Source organism: Protomyctophum bolini (genome assembly GCF_963924005.1).
Source record: "Protomyctophum bolini genome assembly, chromosome: 19".
Classification (NCBI taxonomy): domain Eukaryota; kingdom Metazoa; phylum Chordata; class Actinopteri; order Myctophiformes; family Myctophidae; genus Protomyctophum; species Protomyctophum bolini.
Genome location: NC_137880.1, coordinates 35,626,816 through 35,650,489, shown reverse-complemented (window position 1 = coordinate 35,650,489; position 23,674 = coordinate 35,626,816). Strand labels below are relative to the sequence as shown.

At 42.9% G+C, this 23,674-nt stretch overlaps 1 protein-coding gene across 3 annotated transcripts in view; it reads left to right on the top strand.

The window, feature by feature from the left end:
- LOC308334301 (estrogen receptor beta-like) overlaps positions 1 to 23,674 on the top strand; it is a 272,603-nt gene that overhangs the window by 6,494 nt on the left and 242,435 nt on the right. For 2 of the 3 annotated variants that reach the window (XR_013965882.1, XM_080790979.1), the window contains exons 2-3: positions 19,016 to 20,189; positions 23,141 to 23,313. Coding sequence is in view for 2 of the 3 variants with exons in the window: in XM_080790979.1 (XP_080647105.1) it covers positions 19,657 to 20,189; positions 23,141 to 23,313 (706 nt within the window). In the remaining variant the exon portion in view is untranslated. The remainder of the gene's footprint in view (positions 1 to 19,015; positions 20,190 to 23,140; positions 23,314 to 23,674) is intronic. The other variant, XM_080790980.1, reaches the window with a different exon arrangement.

The following is a 23,674-nucleotide window of genomic DNA, read 5'->3' as shown; positions in this document are numbered from 1 at the left end:
AATGTTTGAATATATATATATATACACACACATATTCTTTCAGAGCGAATGTTTTTAACTCAAATCTTTGCTTCTGAGAGGTTCCTGGAACAACATATTTTCAGATGGGGGTTGTGGGGTCCTTGACATGAAAACCACTCACATTCTTTCGAAAATTGTCATGATTTAGAAGACATTTTGTAGAATCTGGTCTCCGGTCTAAATTTAAATGAACTTGCTTCGGTGTTAAAATGGACCTTCACGGTTAAATGAACTAGAATCATGCTAGTGTTTGTCTGTCTACACGAGTACGGTAGTTCTGTCCTGGAATTGGCATTGGAAGCAAATTAAATTGGATTGACAGTTCACATGATGTCAGATCTGAGAAACACCAGTGCTTTCTCACGCAAAATACCCACATTCTGTCATTAAAGTTTGACAGCAATGGGTGGCAGCAGGATATTATTAAAAATTAAATCAGTTGCTGTGTTGTCTAGAAAATTAACTTGAGAATGGATGGCCGGATTTGCTTCATTTTGTTGGATGGCGCCGGTGCCAAAACAACCTCCACAGCATTCTCTGGCATGTACCAGATTTCACCTCCACAGCCTGCACACTCCCCGATATTATCCCATTCTGGGCGGGAACCCCTTTTGGTGTTTGAACTGCATTATGATATACTTTATTAGTGTACCTCCCAGCCCTGGCACTGAGTAGTTCTGGAGTAGTTCCAACGGATTGTGTGCCCCTGGTCTTTCCCTATAGTGGGACTGATCGAGGGTAGCTATACTGGGACGTAAGTCGGGACTTGATCACTCCCGGCTGGGTCGCCCGAGTGAGGGGTACTGTATGATGTTGAGAGACCCCGAAACCCCGTTGACCTCAGGATACATCACTCAGGATACGTCCCAGGTGCATCCACCATGCGATTTGTTATAGTTAGCTATTGAAAAATAGCAGATCTACAAGCTCATAGCGTGGCACCGAGTGCCGCACTATACAATCTTGTAGATCTGCTATTTTTGAGAAATCGTGAAAATGTGGCCCAAATCTTTGAATGTATATTCTTTCAGAGCAAACGATTTTAACGGTTCTGGGTGGTCCCTGGAAAAAACATATTTTCAGATGGGGGTCGGCAGGCAATTACATATATTATTTGGCATGAAAACGACTGACAGAGAAACTATTCTTTTTCAGAAAGTTGTCAGGATTTAGAAGACATTTGTAGAATCGTCCTCGGGTCTAAATGGGTTCTACTGGGAGGTACCGGTACCTCCTCAGGTCTAAATGGGTTCTACTGGGAGGTACCGGTACCTCCTCGGGTCTAAATGGGTTAAACTGGGAGGTAGTTTCTTTCCTTTGCAACCCGTAAGAGAAGCCGTGTCCGTTTCCGCCCGGCGCTGGGGAGGCAGTGAGACTTAACCCATTCTCGGCAGGAACCCCTTTTGGTGTTAGCATTATGTTATGTTTTAGCTTTTGAAAAACAGCAGATCTACAAGCTCATAGCGCGCCACTCGGTCTGCTATTTTTGAAAAATCGAAGAACCACTGACATATAGAAACATAGCTTTTTCAGAAAACTGTCAGGATGTGGAAGACATTTTTTAGAATCTGATCTCAGGTCAGAATGGAAAACTGTCAGGATGTAGAAGACAATTTTAGAATCTGATCTCAGGTCAGAATGGAAAACTGTCAGGATGTAGAAGACATTTTTTAGAATCTGATCTCAGGTCAGAATGGAAAACTGTCAGGATGTAGAAGACATTTTTTAGAATCTGATCTCAGGTCAGAATGGAAAACTGTCAGGATGTAGAAGACATTTTTTTTAATCTGATCTCAGGTCAGAATGGATTAAGGATGGGAACGCTCTGCAGCCTTGGGCTTTTGTTTAAGAGTCATTCACCTCTGGCCAGCATCCGGGAACACTTCTATCACTTCACATTTTGGCTTAATTTGGCTTGGACCTACTGATAACGTGTGTGCGTGCGTGTGTGCGTGCTTGTGTGTGCGTGCGTGTGTGTGTGTGCGTGTGTGTAACAAGGGCATATCTTTGAGCATGATTCTATTTATATTATTTGTTATTAAACAACCATAAGTGTCTAAAATGTGGAATCCCTAGGCAGGGAAATGGGGAAACACTGGGCTGGAAAACACTTTATTCATTATTACACCATGAATGGTTATGGTAATTCCCTTGAGCAAGGCAGTGGATGTTTCAGAGGATCTGCAATCTGTGGCCAACGACAAACGGTAGAGAATTGCTGAACTTTGCAACTGGCTGATGGCATAAGAATGCTGTTCTACTGATCCGTCAGATCTGATGTGTAAATGTCATGTGTTGAATAAATTGAGCATTAACCCATTTAGGACCTGAGGACTATTCTACAAAATGCCTTCTAGATCCTGACAGTTTTCTGATAAACCTATGTTTCAGTCGTCAGTTGTTCTCAAACTTTTTCCCACACAAAATATATCTAATTGGCCGCCGATCCCCATCTGAAAATATGTTGTTCCAGGGACCTCAAGAAGCAAAGATTTTAGTTAAAAACGTTCGCTCTGAAAAGAATATATATTCAAAGATCTGTGCTGCATTTTCACGATATTTTTGAAAAATAAAAACGAGCTTGTAGAGTAGATCTGCTATTTTTTTCAATAGCCAAAGTATAACACAATGCTTTAAAAAACACCAAAAGAGGTTCCTGTCTCCAGAATGGGTAAAAACCTCTCAGCACAACCCTGGATGAATCGAACATGAAAGGAATCCTTCTCCAGTCTGGTCGGTGGACATGACATAATGGCCAATCCGTCCAGGATGGTGGCGAGGCTTTGTGTCTGATGTGCTGTTTATGGCATTCTGGGCAGGAACCCCCTTTTGGTGTTTTAAGCATTATGTTGTACTTCAGCTATTAAAATAGCAGATCTACAAGCTCATAGCGCGGCACCGAGTGCCGCTCTACGAGCTTGTATAGGTCTGCTATTTTTGAAAAATCGTGAGAATGTACTGCAAATCTTTGAACGTTTTATTTTTTAACTCTAACTAACTTCTGGGGGGGGGGTCCCTGGAACAACATATTTTCAGATGGGGGGGTCGGTGGCCAAACTCATATATTTTTGGGGGTCCTTGACATGAAAATGTTTGCGAACGACTGGCATAGAAACATGGGGGTTTTTCTGAAAACTGTCCGGATCTAGAAGACATTTGTAGAATCGTCCTCAGGTCTAGATGGGATATGGCAGCGGCAGCCTGTCGTAGGTGGGAGTTTTTCTCCCACACTGGACAAGCAGCTGCATGGCTTGACAAGCAAAGGAGGCAGCTTTCAAGTCAAGGTCAAAACTTCAAAGGGAACAAAAAAGAAAATCCTCCCCCCCCCCCCCACCCCCCCCCACACATTTTGTCTTTTACCCCACAAATAGTGATTAAAGATTTAGTATCCTGGCGTAATTGTTGTCTCCTTCTGAAAATACTCAAAACGTCATAAGAGTTGGCTCTCAAACGCCCAAGGTCATGAGAAACTGAATTCAAAACGAACGAACGTGCTACATACAGAGTAAGACGGTAGAGACTTTTGAAATTGAATATATAGGATAATAATATTGTTGTAATAAATAGTTGTAAATTGAATTATAAATAAATATACTTTGTATAGAACCTGCCCAGAGTGCATGGCCTCTTGACCACGTTAAAAGTGGGAAAAAAAACTTCACATCATTCATGAGCGCTAGCGAGCGTTTTCCTTGGCCCTGTGGCTGTTTCGCTCTGGTTCCTATCAGTTCCTTCATGTATCTGATTGTTCGGGGAAAGAAGCTTTTTTTTTTGCAGTCCTATTTCTATTCCCAGTGGAACGTTTTACATGCGGCAGCATCTCAAACAGTCAATGGCTTTGGTCCTTCATAACTCCATGAGCTTTGCTGACAACGATCGTCATACATGGGGGGGGGGGTCTTCGATGGGGGGGAGATCACATCCGCTGATGCGTTGGGCTGCATTGCTCTGTGGTTAGGGTCGGTGGTGCAGCTGCCATACCAGGCAGTGAAGGATGTTCTCTGTGGTGCCTCTGTAGAAAGCTTTTATTTTATTTTTTTCACTTAATTTTTATTGAAGGAAGAACAGACAGACAAAAACTCAACTAACAAGACAATACGGGAAAGAAAAGGAAAAAAGACAAAAAGTGAAAGAAAAAGAAAAAAGGCTGCATTTTTCATATTACAATTCAACGAAATTCATTCAATGAAATTCTATTGCAATATCGCTAGGCTGAGAGAAGAGATTCCACTTTTCCCATTTTTTATAGAATTTATCCTCTTGTAGTCTTAAGTATGAATGTTAGTTTTTCCATAGAATACAGTTCTGTAGAAAGCTTTTAGGACTTCTGTTCTTAGACAGAGAGGTAGTAGACAGCATTAGTGAGCATATTATAGTATAATGATAGCATATAATAGAGAATATAAGGATTAGTGAGACAAGGTTGAAAATGTGTGAGATGCTTGTTTAACCCATTCTGAACGGGAACCCCTTTTGGTGTCGGCATCATGTTATGCTTTAGCTATTGAAAAATAGCAGATCTACAAGCTCATAGCGCGCCACCGAGTGGCGCGCTACGAGCTTGTAGGTCTGCTATTTTTGAAAAATCGAAGAACGACTGGCATTTTTTTAATCTGATCTCAGGTCAGAATGGTGTTAATCAGACCAGTGTGTGTCCAGTGGAAACCTCGTATGAATCTGATCTCAGGTCAGAATGGGTTAAGTGGCCCATTATATATAGCCTTACGTTGTTGTGTCACGAATAGAGGAAAATACTAATCTACAATATTGTCTGATTGTGAGCTTGTAGATCTGCTATTTTGTTTTACTCAGAATCACGTCTTGAGGGGACCATACTGACTGAGCAGGGCTGCAAACATATATTCCATATTCCAACGAAGGAATATTTGAATTAAAAAGAAAAAAATATATATATATATCGACTATAACAAATTAAGGTTCGAATTAAAAACAACTGCAAGTTCTTGCGAGGATTGTATTGGAGTCATGTTTCTCTGTTCCTCAGACAAGTCCCGGGTTTGTATACTAACTAAACCCTTACAAAAATTAGGCTTAGGCTGTAAGATAACATAAGTAAAATAAAGAGAAATAATCAAACGTCATTTTTGGACAATTCTTGCAGCACTATCAATTCAATTCAATTCAAAGGGCTTTATTGGCATGAGAAAACATACGTTTACATTGCCAAAGCAGGAAGAACAATACAACAATATACAGCAATACAATCAAAACAAAAATTATGTACTTTGAAGGTCAGAATCTTCAATAGATCAACTTCTATGTACCAAGATCACTCGATTCAGGTATAGTGCAGGAATATACACAATGATTAGTCTTTAGGGTGGTTGTGTTCCATTTGATATCCTTCTCCTATCACAGCAACTCACAAATCTTGCTGCTGTGTTTGCACATTGTTGTACTTCGCCCAGCAGATATGGGAGTTTTTAATACTGAGTCCACATCCACAAGCACTGTCACTTCTTCCCGTAGTGGGTAGTGGGTACCACACAGATGTTCGTCTGACTGTCTGTCGCACAAACTCTCTTCTAGCCAGTGTTGTTTTTGGCAGCAACATTTCATTTTAGTTTTAGTCATAGTCTCTTGAATAGTTTTCACTTAGTTTTAGTCACATTTTAGTCAATTGGAATGTCGTCTGTGAAACAATGTAGTACATTTTTCTTCGTAGTTTTAGTCGACTAAAAACAACACTGCTTCCAGCAGCTTCCTCGTGTCCTGTTGGCTTCACCCCCACCATGACTGACACGTATAGCCCTGGGTAGGACAGGCGGGAAATCTGTCCTCTGAGGAGCAAGCACACTTTCCTAAATGAGTTCTCTTCTCACTTTGTGCCTTTGACACTGTTTATTGACCAAGCGTCCTCTTTTCTCCCACTATATGTTATTATGACGGATTGACGGCCAGTGCTTTCTGTAAACAAAAATAATACGGTAATAACAAGCTGAGTCATACTTTTATCTCCAGGCCACACACACACACACACACACACACACACACCAGCCATACATGCATTTAATGATCGTTGATAAGCATCTGTGAGAGAAGATCTGTTGTAGTGTGTGCACTGTGTCTAGATCTGTGCTTCCCAAAGTGGGGTCCTTGAGGGACCCCCTGGGGTCCTTGAGGGAGTTCCAGGGGGTCCCCAGCTAAATGATAGTTTGGAACCAAATGGACCCTTATGGGTCTGTAACTCTGAGAGTGTACAAATGCACCCGTTTAGGGTTAAATTTAAATTTATTTTACAATATAAATTGGGGAGATAGAAATGGCATTAAATGGGTGGTCCGTAGACTAATGCATGTCAAACTGGCGGTCCCTGACCCTGGCATGTATTTTCAAATGGGGGGTCTAATTAGTGTCTTTTTGGTGGTCCTTGACATGAAAATGTTTGGGAACCACTGGTCTGTTTGAGAGAAGCAGGACGATGGCAGCGGAGTGGAGAAGAAAGGGGGCAGAGAAGGAGGTCGAGCTCTCTGGTTGGCTGTGTAGCCTTGAGGTCGAGCTCTCTGGTTGGCTGTGTAGCCTTGAGGTCGAGCTCTCTGGTTGGCTGTGTAGCCTTGAGGTCGAGCTCTCTGGTTGGCTGTGTAGCCTTGAGGTCGAGCTCTCTGGTTGGCTGTGTAGCCTTGAGGTCGAGCTCTCTGGTTGGCTGTGTAGCCTTGAGGTCGAGCTCTCTGGTTGGCTGTGTAGCCTTGCAAGGTGTTTTGTCTGCGTATACAGCACATAGACTGTATGTTATAGCAGAAACCCATCGTTAGTACAGCTGTGTGTGTGTGTGTGTGTATGTGTGTTTCCTTTGAGAACCTGCTAAAACAGGCTAAGGGTTAAAATATTTACTTTGCATTCCATTTACATAGGCCTGACATCGACATTTATAAAATGTCTTCAAAATCCTGGTTGCCTACCCAGGGCTGTGGATTGCAGTCGTCAGGCGCGGAGACTCCGGGGGTGCCTGGTAGCTGAAACACCCACGGTTAAAATAATAAGCCAATATGCACCCAAGTATTAAGGGCAAGAGGTGTTGGGCCGCCCAACTTGGGCATTCAAATGCTAATAAGGTGGCTTTTGTTCGGGACTTAACATGACGCCCCTGGTCGTCAGGACACGTGGAAGCTGCGTGGGGAGTAGAGTTTGTAACTGTTCATGTTCGTGGTGGCCTCAAAGTGCAGACGTGAAAGCGATATTTGGACGCCTGTTCTTTAGAGCCAGGGCTCTCAACCTTTTTTACCGCCACAGAAATTTATCTGACACTCCAAGTACCACCTTAGTAAGGTTTGGGCGGGAACCCCTTTTGGTGTTTTAAAGCATTATGTTATACCTTAGCTATTGAAAAATAGCAGATCTACAAGCTCACAGTGCCGCGCTATGAACTTGTAGGTCTGCTAGTTTTGAAAAATTGTGAATATATGGCACAAATCTTTGAATATATATTCTTTCAGAGTGAACGTTTTTAACTCAAATCTCTGCTTCTGAGTGGTTCCTGGAACAACATATTTTCAGATGGGGGTCTGTGGGCCAATTGGCAATTACATATCATTTTTAGGGTCCTTGACATGAAATATGGAGCACCACTGATACAGAAACATGAGGTATTTCAGAAAACTGTCAGAATTTAGAAGAGATTCTTTTTTAATTTCGACGTCAGGCCTAAATGGGTTAAAACACAGTAGACCTGCCCCATCCTATTCAGTATTCACCTATTAGGATTTTAATCACCGGAAGAAAAAATATAATTTATTCTTTGAATTGTTTAGTTTTTGTTCCATTCCTAAGCCAATTTTGCTGCTGCTCTGACTGAAGCACAACTGATAATATTTCTAACGTGATTTAATCCGTTCTCAAATCTTCTATTAATGGCCAGGTGTGCTGTCCTGCTCATTTCAGCACGGCTGGAGAGCCCATTTCAACCAATTGCTTGGTTGAAATATAAATATTTCATTACACTTTTGTCTTTTTCTCCTTATTTTGGGGCGACGACTCTTGAGTACCACCAGAGGGGTGCTCAAGTACCATTAGTGGTACTTAGTACCACTAATGGTACTAAGTATTAGTGGTACTAGTACCAGCGGTTGGGAACCTCTGCTTTAGAGGTCTCTCAATTTGCCATTAAAATTGGAGTTTGATTCTTCTTATCAACATTGTGCTCTAGTCTAACTATGTTTTCTAGTAGTCATTCTTGCTGTCTTGTCTGTGTTGTGAGGCACTGGTGTATAGTTGTCTTTTAATTAATGACATAAAACATGACCGGCAGCAAGACCTTACATGATGCACAAAGATGCATTGTTTGCACGCGTTCATGATCTACGACTTTATTTTTGCAAGAAATGGGCTCGACCGACCCTCCCACACATCTGTGAAGACTCTAGTCTAACTCTGTTTTCTAGTAGTCCTTCTTGCTGTCTTGTCTGTGTTGTGAGGCACTGGTGTGTATATATATAGTTGTCTTTTAATTAATGACATAAAACTCATGTTTTATGACTTTATTTTTGCAAGAAATGGGCTCAACCCTCCCACACATCTGTGAAAGGCAAGAAGTCGTGCTTCTGCAGTGAACAGTTTGTAGCATCATGTGTGATCATGCTCCTTATGATCCTGCAGTGAACAGTTTGTAGCATCATGTGTGATGCTCCTTATGATTCTGCAGTGAACAGTTTGTAGCATCATGTGTGATGCTCCTTATGATTCTACAGTGAACAGTTTGTAGCATCATGTGTGATGCTCCTTATGATCCTGCAGTGAACAGTTTGTATAGCATCATGTGTGATGCTCCTTATGGTTCTGCAGTGAACAGTTTGTAGCATCATGTGTGATGCTCCTTATGATTCTGCAGTGAACAGTTTGTAGTATCATGTGTGATGCTCCTTATGGTTCTGCAGTGAACAGTTTGTATAGCATCATGTGTGATGCTACCTTATGATTCTGCAGTGAACAGTTTGTAGCATCATGTGTGATGCTCCTTATGATTCTGCAGTGAACAGTTTGTAGCATCATGTGTGATGCTCCTTATGATTCTGCAGTGAACAGTTTGTAGCATCATGTGTGATGCTCCTTATGATTCTGCAGTGAACAGTTTGTAGCATCATGTGTGATGCTCCTTATGATTCTACAGTGAACAGTTTGTAGCATCATGTGTGATGCTCCTTATGATTCTGCAGTGAACAGTTTGTAGCATCATGTGTGATGCTCCTTATGATTCTACAGTGAACAGTTTGTAGCATCATGTGTGATCTGATGCTCCTTATGATTCTGCAGTGAACAGTTTGTAGCATCATGTGTGATGCTCCTTATGATCCTGCAGTGAACAGTTTGTATAGCATCATGTGTGACTCTCCTTATGATTCTGCAGTGAACAGTTTGTAGCATCATGTGTGACTCTCCTTATGATTCTGCAGTGAACAGTTTGTAGCATCATGTGTGATGCTCCTTATGATTCTGCAGTGAACAGTTTGTAGCATCATGTGTGATGCTTCTTATGATTCTGCAGTGAACAGTTTGTAGCATCATGTGTGATATCCTCCTTATGATTCTGCAGTGAACAGTTTGTATAGCATCATGTGTGATGCTCCTTATGATTCTGCAGTGAACAGTTTGTAGCATCATGTGTGATGCTCCTTATGATTCTGCAGTGAACAGTTTGTAGCATCATGTGTGATGCTCCTTATGATTCTGCAGTGAACAGTTTGTAGCATCATGTGTGATGCTCCTTATGATTCTGCAGTGAACAGTTTGTAGCGTCATGTGTGATGCTCCTTATGATTCTGCAGTGAACAGTTTGTAGCATCATGTGTGATGCTCCTTCCTTATGATTCTGCAGTGAACAGTTTGTAGCATCATGTGTGATGCTCCTTATGATTCTGCAGTGAACAGTTTGTAGCATCATGTGTGATGCTCCTTATGATTCTACAGTGAACAGTTTGTAGCATCATGTGTGATGCTCCTTATGATTCTGCAGTGAACAGTTTGTAGCATCATGTGTGATGCTCCTTATGATTCTGCAGTGAACAGTTTGTAGCATCATGTGTGATGCTCCTTATGATTCTGCAGTGAACAGTTTGTAGCATCATGTGTGATGCTCCTTATGATTCTGCAGTGAACAGTTTGTAGCATCATGTGTGATGCTGTCCTTATGATTCTGCAGTGAACAGTTTGTAGCATCATGTGTGATGCTGTCCTTATGATTCTGCAGTGAACAGTTTGTATAGCATCATGTGTGATGCTCCTTTATGATTCTGCAGTGAACAGTTTGTAGCATCATGTGTGATGCTCCTTAATGATTCTGCAGTGAACAGTTTGTATAGCATCATGTGTGATGAGTCCTTATGATTCTGCAGTGAACAGTTTGTAGCATCATGTGTGACGCTCCTTATGATTCTGCAGTGAACAGTTTGTAGCATCATGTGTGATGCTCCTTATGATTCTGCAGTGAACAGTTTGTAGCATCATGTGTGATGCTCCTTATGGTTCTGCAGTGAACAGTTTGTATAGCATCATGTGATATGCTCCTTATGATCCTGCAGTGAACAGTTTGTAGCATCATGTGTGATGCTCCTTTATGATTCTGCAGTGAACAGTTTGTAGCATCATGTGTGATATCCTCCTTATGATTCTGCAGTGAACAGTTTGTAGCATCATGTGTGATGCTCCTTATGATTCTGCAGTGAACAGTTTGTAGCATCATGTGTGATATCCTCCTTATGATTCTGCAGTGAACAGTTTGTAGCATCATGTGTGATATCCTCCTTATGATTCTGCAGTGAACAGTTTGTAGCATCATGTGTGATATCCTCCTTATGATTCTGCAGTGAACAGTTTGTAGCATCATGTGTGATGCTCCTTATGATTCTGCAGTGAACAGTTTGTAGCATCATGTGTGATGCTCCTCATGATTCTGCAGTGAACAGTTTGTAGCATCATGTGTGATGCTGTCCTTATGATTCTGCAGTGAACAGTTTGTAGCATCATGTGTGATGCTCCTTATGATTCTGCAGTGAACAGTTTGTAGCATCATGTGTGATGCTCCTTATGATTCTGCAGTGAACAGTTTGTAGCATCATGTGTGATGCTCCTTATGATTCTGCAGTGAACAGTTTGTAGCATCATGTGTGATGCTCCTTATGATTCTGCGTCGTTTAGAGGCGTGTGAGATTTGGATAATTTTTTTGCAAATGAGGCCCCTCAAGAAAAATCACAAGCACATGATTACGTGACTACGGGGGTATAATGTGTTCCAATTTAGCTTTAAGAAAAAAGCAAAATGCCAAAATATCTTGTCAGGCAGAAATGGGGACTTGTGTTATGATTCAAAGAAGAAAAAACGTTTTTTTTTATCATTTCAAGAATTATATAAGGCAAACCGTGAAGTGTCCTGTTGTCGTGCCACCATGAGACCAATTTATTTTTCCATGGCCTAATGAGTGTGCGTGCAAAGTTTCGTGGCAATTGGTCCAGCGGTGCCCAAGTAAGGATTAGTTGTTCGTAGACATACATAATCCCCACACTGGTCCTTCTGGCCCAGGCACCATTTAGCAGGGCTGGTTTTAACATAGAACTGGGAGACCAGATGAATTCAAGCAATGGTAGTCTTGAGGATTTATACTCCTTTAGCCGTTACGTAAACACAAGAGCTGTGAATACTCATTTATAGTAGTAGCCTTTAAGTTTTGACAAGGTTGTGTACTGTCTGTGCAGTATCTATCTTTCGGGACATTTTAGTTGAGTGGCTTGCTGGATTTTAATAGGCTATAATAAAACCCAAATTGCAAATTTCTTAAGTAAGATTAGATTGTCATCACGGATCAAAGTTCATAAGTTCTGGCGTTCTGAAGGCGTGTTCACGGCACGCTCCTCAGCTTTTTAATTCCATCAATCATCTGTGCTCCACATAAATCTATCTTTAAGATTTAATAAAGCCGATCCATGTCCCATAAATAAACCACTCTGCCAAAATAAATACTGTGACATTAACAATAGTATTCAGCTGTGTACTTTATGCAAGCAAGCCTTAATTGTCACGTGAATTCATTCATGTAAATAAATGTGTCATCAAGATTCACATAATTGTCTCCACCAGGAATGTGGGTGCAAACCTGTAGGATGCCAAGGAACAACCTCTGCGCCAAATTTCTCGTCAATCAGCTGATTTTTGAGGGCTGCTAGCCCCTCCTATGTCCAGCTTTGAGGGTTTGTGGAAACGCAAAGATTGTCTCAACACAAACATTGAATGCCTTTGGCGATGAGTGGCCAGTTTTGAGTGTTTGTGCAAACACAAACATTGAATGCCATTGACTATGAATGGCCAGTTTTCGTTAACAAACATTGAAGACAAAAGTGAGGACGCAAATTGGCCCGGAATGAGATGATTTATGATAAGAGCGCCCCACACTTCATACGGATTTACATAGAAATGTATATAGAAATGTGTATTAAGCTATTTGATACAGTCACAGTTTCCTGTGTGCAAACAAAAAGAGGGCAAAAGTATGAACCGTACTAGGTACAATCTACTAGGTGCAATTGTTAACCCATTCTGACCTGAGATCAGATTCATACGAGGTTTCCACTGGACACACACTGGTCTGATTAACCCATTCTGACCTGAGATCAGATTCTAAAAATGTCAGATCGTTCTTCGATTTTTCAAAAATAGCAGACCTACAAGCTCGTAGCGCGCCACTCGGTGGCGCGCTATGAGCTTGTAGATCTGCTATTTTTCAATAGATAAAGCATAACATGATGCTAACACCAAAATGGGTGCCCGGTCAGAATGGGTTAAGGGGTCTATTGACCGCGGCCATCTTGCCAGCAAGGTGCTAACTAAGTGCAACTTCCCATTGACAGCCCACTCATCCAAACAGAATAGTCTGTACCGTATATGCTTGAATTATCCTCTTTCAAATTTCAAACTTTTGTTTCATAGAAATCCACCGTAGACATGTTATGACTTATGAGCTACTTCCTGTCGAGAAGGAAAGCCTCGCAAAGGCTCGCAACTCACTTTTGTAACACTCCATGTATTTTATTCTACTTCCTGTCAAGACATTTTTTTTCCTAAAGTGTCAGAGTTTGAGAGTGCTCGTTGGATATCACTCAACAGCCACCTGTTGCACATAATGTAGGAGGCAGCAGGAGGTTGCATTACTAAAAATAATACCTCAATACCTGGCCTTGGAAAAAGAGACACTCATCAGACAAGACGAGACAGTTCACAGTATGTGTGTGTCGGGCGCAAGGTTCTGGCAGAAATAATCTCTTGGAAAAAATATTACCAGGACTCACTCACTTTGATCCATTTACGATTTCTTGTTCATAAATCGATAAAGAATTCTTGTTCAAGAAATCCTAAATGCATTCAAATTAATTGCTGGTAAACCTTTTCTAAGAGTCTAGCCTGGCCCCCTCCTTTCTTTGGCCCTACACCTAGTGAAAATAAAAAGCTCACAACAAGTCATAAATTATAATGCCACATGCAGTGTCTTTTCGCAGATTCCTCACCTGCTAGGATGTGGTTAAATTACTTCACAGCAGTGACTGTCATAGCAACTAGTTGGTTTTTGATTGATTTAAATATTTATTAACAGTTTGCAGAATTACAGTACATTTCAAGCACAAACTCAATACAAAGACTGTTAACTGTGAGTGGACGACCCAATTAAGCATTACACTTGTTTACAACAGGGTCCACCATGTTCAATTCATCAAAACATCTAGAGACGTACAAATAGACACTTCTATATAGTTAAAGAACAGAACAGGAATTCATCATAAAGGAAGCAAAAAGGGAAAAGAAACATATACAGTGAGGGGAAAAAGGGGGGGGGGGGACAAACGAAGCATGACTAAGGGCCGATTCATACTCTTATTTTACTGCTGTTTCGGCGCTGTAGTGCCGAAATGATTTCGGCTCGTCAGAAATTTTCAGTAGCACCGAAGAGACGACTTTAGGACGGTACCCCCCCCCCCGAACCTCAAATGACGTCACATTGTAGGCTCTACAGCGCCGAACAGACTTTTATTCGGCTCTAAAATAGGAGTATGAATCGGCCCTAAGAGCGCCAGTGTCTCACGCAGACGGGACAGCCAGAGTGATTGCTAGGAGACATCTGGATATATATATATATATACCACTGATAGGAAAAAGTGTAATCGGTGGAAATAATAATTTAATTTGTGCCCATTAAAAGTTGTTCCTATCAACTGTGCGCTCGGATACCAAAAATGCAAGAAATAAAATACATGAATGTTCATTGACTTGGCTATACCTGGCTCTCAACATGACAATTATATATAAATCAAGTTCATTACTATAATAAAAAAAATAGTATGATCCACTCCCCCTTTCTCTCGCTTTCATTACTTTTAATTGGTAGTCTAGAGTTTAATTATTGCTATTTTTCACGACTTGTCAACTGACTGATAGTTTCCCTTTTAACATGTAAACAGTTAAGAATTACTGCGTTATTTTACGTGGCCAAATCCTAGCTTCATTGAACTATTGGGTCCAAATGAATAGGTCTTTTCTTTTGGATGTGTAATGATACCCAGAGCATTTTAATGCCAAGAAGGTAATAGGTGAGTGTGCGCCAAACTTTGACTGTTGTGGGGAGACTTCTGCCATCTAAGAATGATTAACTCTGGTGCCGTTTATCTTTCGGCACATGCAGTTATCCTTACACCACCTGTGTGTGTGGGTGTGTTGTGTGTGTCAAATGTTTTTCAAGCTTGCTCGTAACATTGTTGGCTTAATAATATTATGTATAGTGACGTATCACCTTCAAAATGGCGCATCCCCCGAATTTGCATACCAAAGGTGCAAGGTTTGCATGCCCTATTGCCGTACATCAACGGCATTGGCATTAAGCGTAACATTTATTAATTGCTTTTAATTTACGTAGATCTATGCCAATGGTGGACTAAGTGTTAATGTCCCTTCTTTTGCCATAAAACACCATTCATATGATTATGAAATATTTTATATATATATTTATTATTGTTACTGGCATTTAATGTTTGTGTTAGGGACAAGATGACGTAACATTTTCCCTTCATTCAATGGCGTTTTTTAAAACGGGCATTGAACTAAAAACAAACATTAAACTGTATTGACACATAGTAGGGATATGCTTGGCAACCTGACCAATACCACTGGAAACCTGACCAATACCACTGGAAACCTGACCAATACCACTGCAATCACACACAAAGTAAAATAAATACCTACGATTACCCAGAACCCAACACTCCATAATTAGCACCTATTCATTCTCTCTCCCCCACAGCTTGTAGCGTCACACCACTCAACAGCAACCTTGAAGCAGTGTTCAAAGCACTGAGAGAGAGAGAGAGAGAGAGAGAGAGAGAGAGAGAGAGAGAGAGAGCTAGCTAAAGAAACAAGAACTGTTCGCATGACATCTGCTAACTAATTAGCGTTTTAATAGCTGTGATTGTATTGGTTCAAAGTTTCAAACCCACACAAGACCCTTCAGTCTTCACTGCTAGATGGAACCGTGAGTCACTAGAGGAACACATTTGAAGACGAGACACGACACAGACAGGTCGGGACACGGTCAGGAACATTGGCTCATCTATTGATTGAAGTATTTATTAACAGTTTTGCAGAATTACAGTACATTTCTAGCACAAACTCAATACAAAGACTGTTAACTGTGAGTGGAGTGGACGACCCAATTAAGCGTTACACTTGTTTACAACAGGGTCCACCATGTTTCAATTCATCAAAACATTTAGAGACGTACAAATAGACACTTCTATATAGTTAAAGAACAGAACAGGAATTCATCATATAGGAAGCAAAAAGGGAAAAGAAACATATTATACAGTGAGGGGAAAAAGGGGGGCTGTTGGGGGGTGATTCAGATTTTACGAGGGCCAGTTTCGAATTGCAGCCGTCCGTAGGTGCCCTTTGAGAGCGGTTTTGAAGGAGTCAAGGGGAGACATGTCTTAATGACTGTTGGTAGGGCGTTCCACATTTTGGTGGCATAGGAGAGAAAATAATTTAGTCCCTTGTTTGTGCCTACTTGGGAACGATGGAACTTTTTAAACTATCTGTCATTACAGACATAATGTGCACACAGAGACTATTGGTGCATATGGACATTTGAGGGGCAAAATGCATCACTGTTCAGTCTGCCATTGATCACGGCAGGTTTAGGGTTGTCCGTTTTCAAATACATTTCATGCCCTTTTTAAACTCTTTCTCGCTCGCTAACGTTAGTCAGCTGATGCATGTTTGTGTGTCAGGGATGGAGAGCAAGATAATGTATAGAGACAGAGTGCTCTGAACAGAGCTATGAGGAGGAGGACGTTTGATCATGTTTATGAAGTGAACGCATATCTTAGATTGTGTGAACACTCGTGAACAAAATAAAGTTGCTTGCCACCAGTCCCTAAAAGAAGAGTGAAACCAACTTGCACTTTTGGTGCAAATCTTCTTTTACTTCTCTTTTTGAAATGGGCATAACCACACTGTACTGGAACAACTGAAATATCTGTTCAGCTGGGGTTTTTGTTTAGTTTTTTTCCATGGAGGATAAGCCTCAATGAGTTGCAGCAACTTGTTTCCGAGGGGGGTCCTCGTGTCACAAAGCACAAACTATAACGGGAAACAACCAACAATAAGATTTACAAAACATACATGGTTGATCAGCCCATCCAAAGTCATCCTCTGTGTCACACTTTGTCCTAGTGTGAAGGTAGTGTGGGCCCAAAAATGGCACTGAACCAGCTCAAAAATAGTGAAAGGTGAATAAAAACATATTGATTGTTCATCAAAAGACTTGTTTTCAGTACCTTTCACTATTTTTGAGCTGGTTCAGTGCCATTTTTGGGCCTACACTAACTTCACTCAGACCAGAGTGTGACACTCTGATTACACCATTTCCCAGGATTAGTTTACGGCCTCAACAAGCAAAGCAGAGGCCATGATGACGCCACGCACCCTAATGTCATCAGTTCAAAGACCCCTTGAGTGAAAGGCGTTTATTATGCAATGCATGCACAGGAATTCCCACGGCAACGTTGCAACCGCCACACATAATGGTCTGCAATGTGCTGCAGCCTCACCTACCGTCACCACCTCGCCTCGTCTTGATTCAGGAGCACCTTGAGATTAGAAGTTATAAATCCTCCAGCCCTACGCAACAAACCACAGTGCTTGTTGCACTGAGTCCTCTCTTAATTTAGTTTGAGCATTTTACTATGCAGTTATGGCCCGACTCTAGTGCAATAACAAAAGGGGAAACGTGCGAAGATTTAAAACGAGTCGTTTTATTTAACGGCGTGTCGGCCTCCTGCCAAATTAACTAAGGGAAAGGGAATGCAAATATATATATATCACAAATCAAAGTGATCTTGGATCTGTGGCCATGCTCCAGTTTAGCCTAGGGGGGAGAGAAATAACCTTTTATATTGCTAGGAGGCATTTGTGCCATCTGTCTCCAATCCCTGAATTTCTCCAACCTTTCTCCAACCAGCCGAGGCCCAAGCCGAGACCCATCACAGCACTTAGTTACGGAAGAGCTACCCGTGGCATACCGTTACCCAACCATGTATAAATCACCCTTAACCCATTCTGACCTGAGATCAGATTCATACGATGTTTCCACTGGACACACACTGGTCTGATCAACCCATTCTGACCTGAGATCAGATTCTAAAAATGTCAGTCGTTCTTCGATTTTTCAAAAATAGCAGACCTATACAAGCTCGTAGCGCGCCACTCGGTGGCGCGCTACGAGCTTGTAGATCTGCTATTTTTCAATAGCTAAAGCATAACATGATGCTGACACCAACATGGGTTCCCGTTCAGAATGGGTTAAGTCTCCCGTAGCCAGACCATCCGTTATGCCCACCTGGTGGTGACATCTAAAGCAGTGGTTCCCAAACTTTTTTCATGTCACCGAGCCCCAAATTGCAAAGATATGCCAGTCGCCCCCCATAAGAGATAAGATTTTTACGGCTCTAGCAGTGATTCTCAACTACTTTAATTTCAAGGACCCCCAATTTGACATGCATATTAATCTACTATATAATCTACTATATTAATCCCCCTTTTAATGGCATTTCTATCTCTCATAGCCTCATTGCCAGCCTTATTCCCCACACCTGCCATTAGTCAGTCCACTTTTCACAGTCCGTTTGCACTCTTGAGACAGTCTCCTCACACGTTTAACTCTGCTCAAGGACTTTACACAGACGGGTTTATGATTACCACCAATATGTAGGTTCCCAAGTGGGCACAAGTCTAGTTGCTTTTCAAAAGCAGCAAGTGGGCATTCTCACCACGTTTCTAGACCATACATAATACAACAGTATTGGATTTAGATTTCCCCAGATGCACCGATAGACGGATGATAATGCAACGTGAGACTATAGGGAACAGTGATTCTACTATAAATGCACCACGTCTCTCTCTGTACGTGTCCGTAATGTAATCCACGTAACTCGAGGACCGACTTCAAATTTAAACACACGTTCCACAGGGAGGGAGTGCAGTGCCCACTGCCCAGGTGGTATACACTGTTGTCCAGAACCAACAGAGAATCACTGCTACTAAAAACCTTCTCTTTAATATGGGGGTCCCTGGCATATCTTTTCATATGGGAGTCTGTGGGCTAACACGTGTCAATTTGGGGGTCTACAAGCTCATACAAGCTCATAGCACGCCACCGAGTGGCGCGCTACGAGCTTGTAGGTCTGCTATAATCTTTGAATATATATTCTTTCAAAGTGAACGTTTTTAACTCTGGTCTAGATGGGTTAAAAAACCCTTGGACCCTTTGGTTACATTGATGTGACTCATCATGGCTACACAAAAATAAGTGCCTCTTCATTTGTTCACATAATCTCCCGTTTCTTTACACCATAATCACCGTTTACACCCTACGACCCCTCTCCATTACAAAGACTGCGTACAAATGATTACAACATACTCCAACCGATGCTTTCCTTAATCCCCCTCTAGGTGGAATCCTGTCCCTCGTCGCAGACCGCATGTCAACGTTCGCTGATGCCAGAGGCATGTGACGGCACTGGGACGCGCACTGGGTCTGCTGTACAACATCTGGAAGGAGAACACGGCACTGGGACGCGCACTGGGTCTGCTGCACAACATCTGGAAGAAGAACACGGTCTATTCTGCACTGGACGGACCGACCGACGGCCCTCGGATGTTTCACAAGCTGACGGTGCTCTTCTAATCTGTACTGCATGAGAGCACTCGGAATAGAACAGATAACGAATGTGGTGGCTGGAGGTGGTCCTCCTCCTGTTCTATTGAGAACTTGTTCTCATAAGACCCTGTTGTTGTTGTTGTTGTTGGGCAGAACCACTGGTTAACGAGAGCTACAGTATATCACCTGTACTGTAGTCCCCATTTTTGCATCCCCCCAGGTAGGACACAACAAATCCTACCAGGTTGTAGCTTTATAACAACAAACCCACCGCTGTTCCATTCCTGTCATCCCCCACGTCAGTTTCCTCAGGGACTATAAAGCCTATAGCTATCACTCCCTCCCTCACAGACTGCCTGCCTGGCTGGCTGCTTGGAGGAGGAAGATGTTGCTTGTTTAGTGACGACTGGGAGCTGTATTTGTGCCAGTTGCCATGGCTGCCTCCTCCTCCTCCTCCTCCTCCTCCTCCTCCTCCTCCTCCTCCGCTCAGAGGGATCAGCCCCTCCTGCAGCTCCAGGAGGTGGACTCCAGCCGAGTGGGCGTCCGTGGCGTCCTGAACTCCTCGTCGACGTCCCCCACCCTGCCGCCGCTGGACGCCACCCAGCCCATCTGCATCCCCTCGCCCTACACCGACCACCTGGCCCACCACCACCACCACCACGACTTCACCGCCATCCCCTTCTACGGGCCGGCCGCCGCGCTCTTCAGCTACGCCAGCGCCGCCGCCAGCCTCCCCGTCGACTGCCCCTCCTCCGCCCTCCGCCAGTCGTCCATGAGCCCCCCCTCCCTGTTCTGGCCCCGCCACCACCACCACCACGGCCACATGGGGGCGCCACTGCCCCCCCTGCACCGCCCGCAGTCCTGCCCGCAGCACGGCCAGGCCCTCCACGGGCCCTGGGTGGAGATGTCGTCCTCCTCCTCCTCCTCCTCCTCCTCGCGGGACAGCAGCGCCCTGATGGACAGAAGGTATCGCATGGCAGTCGGACTCAGAATATAACATGTTCATTTACCTTAACCCATTCTGACCTGAGATCAGATTCATACGAGGTTTCCACTGGACACACACTGGTCTGATTAACCCATTCTGACCTGAGATCAGATTCTAAAAATGTCAGTCGTTCTTCGATTTTTCAAAAATAGCAGACCTACAAGCTCGTAGCGCGCCACTCGGTGGCGCGCTATGAGCTTGTAGATCTGCTATTTTTCAATAGCTAAAGCATAACATGATGCCAACACCGAAATGGGTTCCCGGTCAGAATGGGTTAACCCATTTAGGCCTGACGTCGAAATTCAAAAAAATTGTTTTCTGAAAAACCTCATGTTTCTATATCCGTGGTTCTCAATATTTCATGTCAAGGACCCCCAAAAATATATGAAATTGGCCGCTGACCCCCCCCATCTGAAAATGTGTTGTTTCAGGGACCCACCGCCCAGAAGCAAAGATTTGAGTTAAAAACGTTCGCTCTGAAAGAGTATAATATTCAAAGCTTTGCACCACATGATTTTTCTAAAATAGCAGACCTACAAGCTCTTAGCACGCCACTCGGTGGCGCGCTATGAGCTTGTAGATCTGCTATTTTTCAATAGCTAAATTATAACATAATGTTTAAAACACCAAAAGGGGTGCCCGCCCAGAATGGGTTAAAAGCAACTACATTTACTCTCGGAGCTAAACACATTGTATGCCCTTGTTTTATTTCAAAATAGTGACGTGGAGTAAAAAAACACCCAAAAAAACACCATGCAGTAATTCTAAAGACGTCTGAAGACGTCTTGGGCACAAATTGGGGTTAAAACGTAATTTGTTTTAACTTACTGTATATACAAATCAAAATGTATGTTTCGGCGTTAAATGATCACTGAGGATTTTGCTGATTACAAATATGTTTGGTATGTACTGTACGTAGTGCAGTGGTCAAGGACCAGGGGCGTAATGAGGTCATTGTGGGCCCCGGTGCGAGAATATTTTGTAGGCCCCCCACCACCGCGGCACCGCCATAAACAAGTGTGCGTGCGCGTGCCTATGCGCGCGCACACACACACACACACACACACACACACACACACACACACACACACACACACACACACACACACACAATAGGTATAAACTAACATTACAGGTGAGGTGACCGGCCACACAATTAAATTATTCAATTAAATTCAAAGGGGCTTTATTGGCATGAGAACATATGGTACAGCATTGAGTAAGTTAACAGTCGTTGTAATTGAGTTTGTGCTTAAAATGTACTGTAATTCTGCAAAAAAAAAAAATTCAATCAATCACACTAGCACCAGCCTTTCAGCACCACATGCAGACAGCACCAGCTGCCAAGCTCAGTGTCCATACAGTATATTCATCAATAAACAACCTGCCCTGACTTGGGCACAAAAACAAAACTACCACAGCCTGATGTCTCCAAACTATCAAACATAAAAATAAAAAAACACAGCTCATTATATGCCACTATAAAACCACAGCATGGAATGGATGTACTCACTTATTAGAAGGTCACCTTACGGGCCTTGTACTCAGCAAAGTCATTTATGATGCTTCTCAGGTCCAAAGCCCTCGCTCTGCAGTTCTCAATAGAAAGCGTAGCCAGTCCACTGAGTCTCTTGTCCCATGCTGCTCCTTAAATAAGTCTTTATCAACTTTAGCTTGGAGAATGAGTGCTCTGCACTCTACAGTGACAGGTATGGTGAGATATAACATTAATGCAGTGCAAACATCAGTAAATGATGCCACTATATGTGTCCCTGTCAGGGCTAACTGGCACATGACAGCACAGTCCTTTGCAATTTGCAACTCTAGATTTATTATAATGATATAAAGTGACCATCAATTTGCATCTGCTTGCATTAAACAACATTAAACTCACCAACATTGCAGCTGTAGGGAAAGCTTGAATATCCACTTTGAAACTGAAAAGCTTTTGTTTCATAAAAATACACCGAATATTTTTCCCACTCAGCTCTGCACTTCGTTTTTCTTCTTTTTTTAGTTCTATCTCACTACTAGAACTTTCTGATAAGATTGTTGGCACTTAAGTTGGCTGTCAACAACAGCGTCCATTTGTTTTTTCAATGTTGTGGACCGGAGCGTGGTGAAATAGTTGCTAAGATATGATACTGCATAATGATTGGCTCTGCTGCATGCCTATGAAGAGTACTGACCAATGAGCTGTGCCTAGCGCCTTGCTAGACACCAGGTTCCATGTCTTCCTCCTGTTCCCATAGCTCAGCTAGCTGCCCCTTCTGCTTGTGTGTATGTGTGTGTGTGTATTCACAAAACAGCGCCCGTCAGCTGTTTCTTTTCTTTTCTTCCCTTCCCCTCATGGGCCCCTAGGGGGCGCTGGGCCCCAGTGCTTTGCACTGGCTGCACTGCCCTATGTTACGCCACTGTCAAGGACCCCCAAATTGACACTAATTAGCCCCGCAGACTCCCCATTTGACCCCCATGAAAGAAGATGTTCTCAACCCGTTTAATTTCATGGACCCCCCCCCCCCCCCCCCCAGTTTGACGTGCATTAGTCTACGGACCCCCATTTAATGGTATTTCTATCTCTGGAACCCCCATTCATATTATAAAATTAACATTAATTTAACTCTGAGAGTGTACAAATGAAATCAAATGGACCATTTGTACACTCTCAGAGTTACAGACCCATAAGGGTCCATTTGGTTCCAAACTATAATTTAGCTCGGGGACCCCCTGGAACTCCCTCAAGGACCCCTGGGGGGTCCCCGGACCCCCTGGAACTCCCTCAAGGACCCCTGGGGGTCCCTGGAGGAAACCCACTTTGGGAACCACTGATGTAGTGCATTGTTCCTCAGTCCTGCTGGGCCCTTTTTTGGTGGAATGTTTTTACACTCTGTTAAATGTAACACTGAGCATTTGAATCTCTGTAATATAGTAAGATGGCGAGGAAGCGCTCGCAGGACAGCGAGGAGACATCGGTGGTGTCATCGGGGGGGGGCAAGGCCGACCTCCATTTCTGCGCCGTGTGCCACGACTACGCGTCAGGATACCACTACGGCGTCTGGTCCTGTGAGGGATGCAAGGCCTTCTTCAAGAGGAGCATCCAAGGTGAGTCTGTCTGGTCCTCTGTGAGGGATGCAAGGCCTTCTTCAACCCATTCTGACCTGAGATCAGATTCATACGAGGTTTCCACTGGACACACATACACTGGTCTGATTAACCCATTCTGACCTGAGATCAGATTCTAAAGATGTCAGTCGTTCTTTGATTTTTCAAAAAATAGCAGACCTACAAGCTCGTAGCGCGCCACTCGGTGGCGCGCTATGAGCTTGTAGATCTGCTATTTTTCAATAGCTAAAGCATGACATGACGCTAACACCAAAGCATCCAAGGTGAGACAGCCGTGTTTGTACTGTAGTCACTGTCACAATTACTCATCATATTAGTTGAAGTTTCTAGTCATATTTAA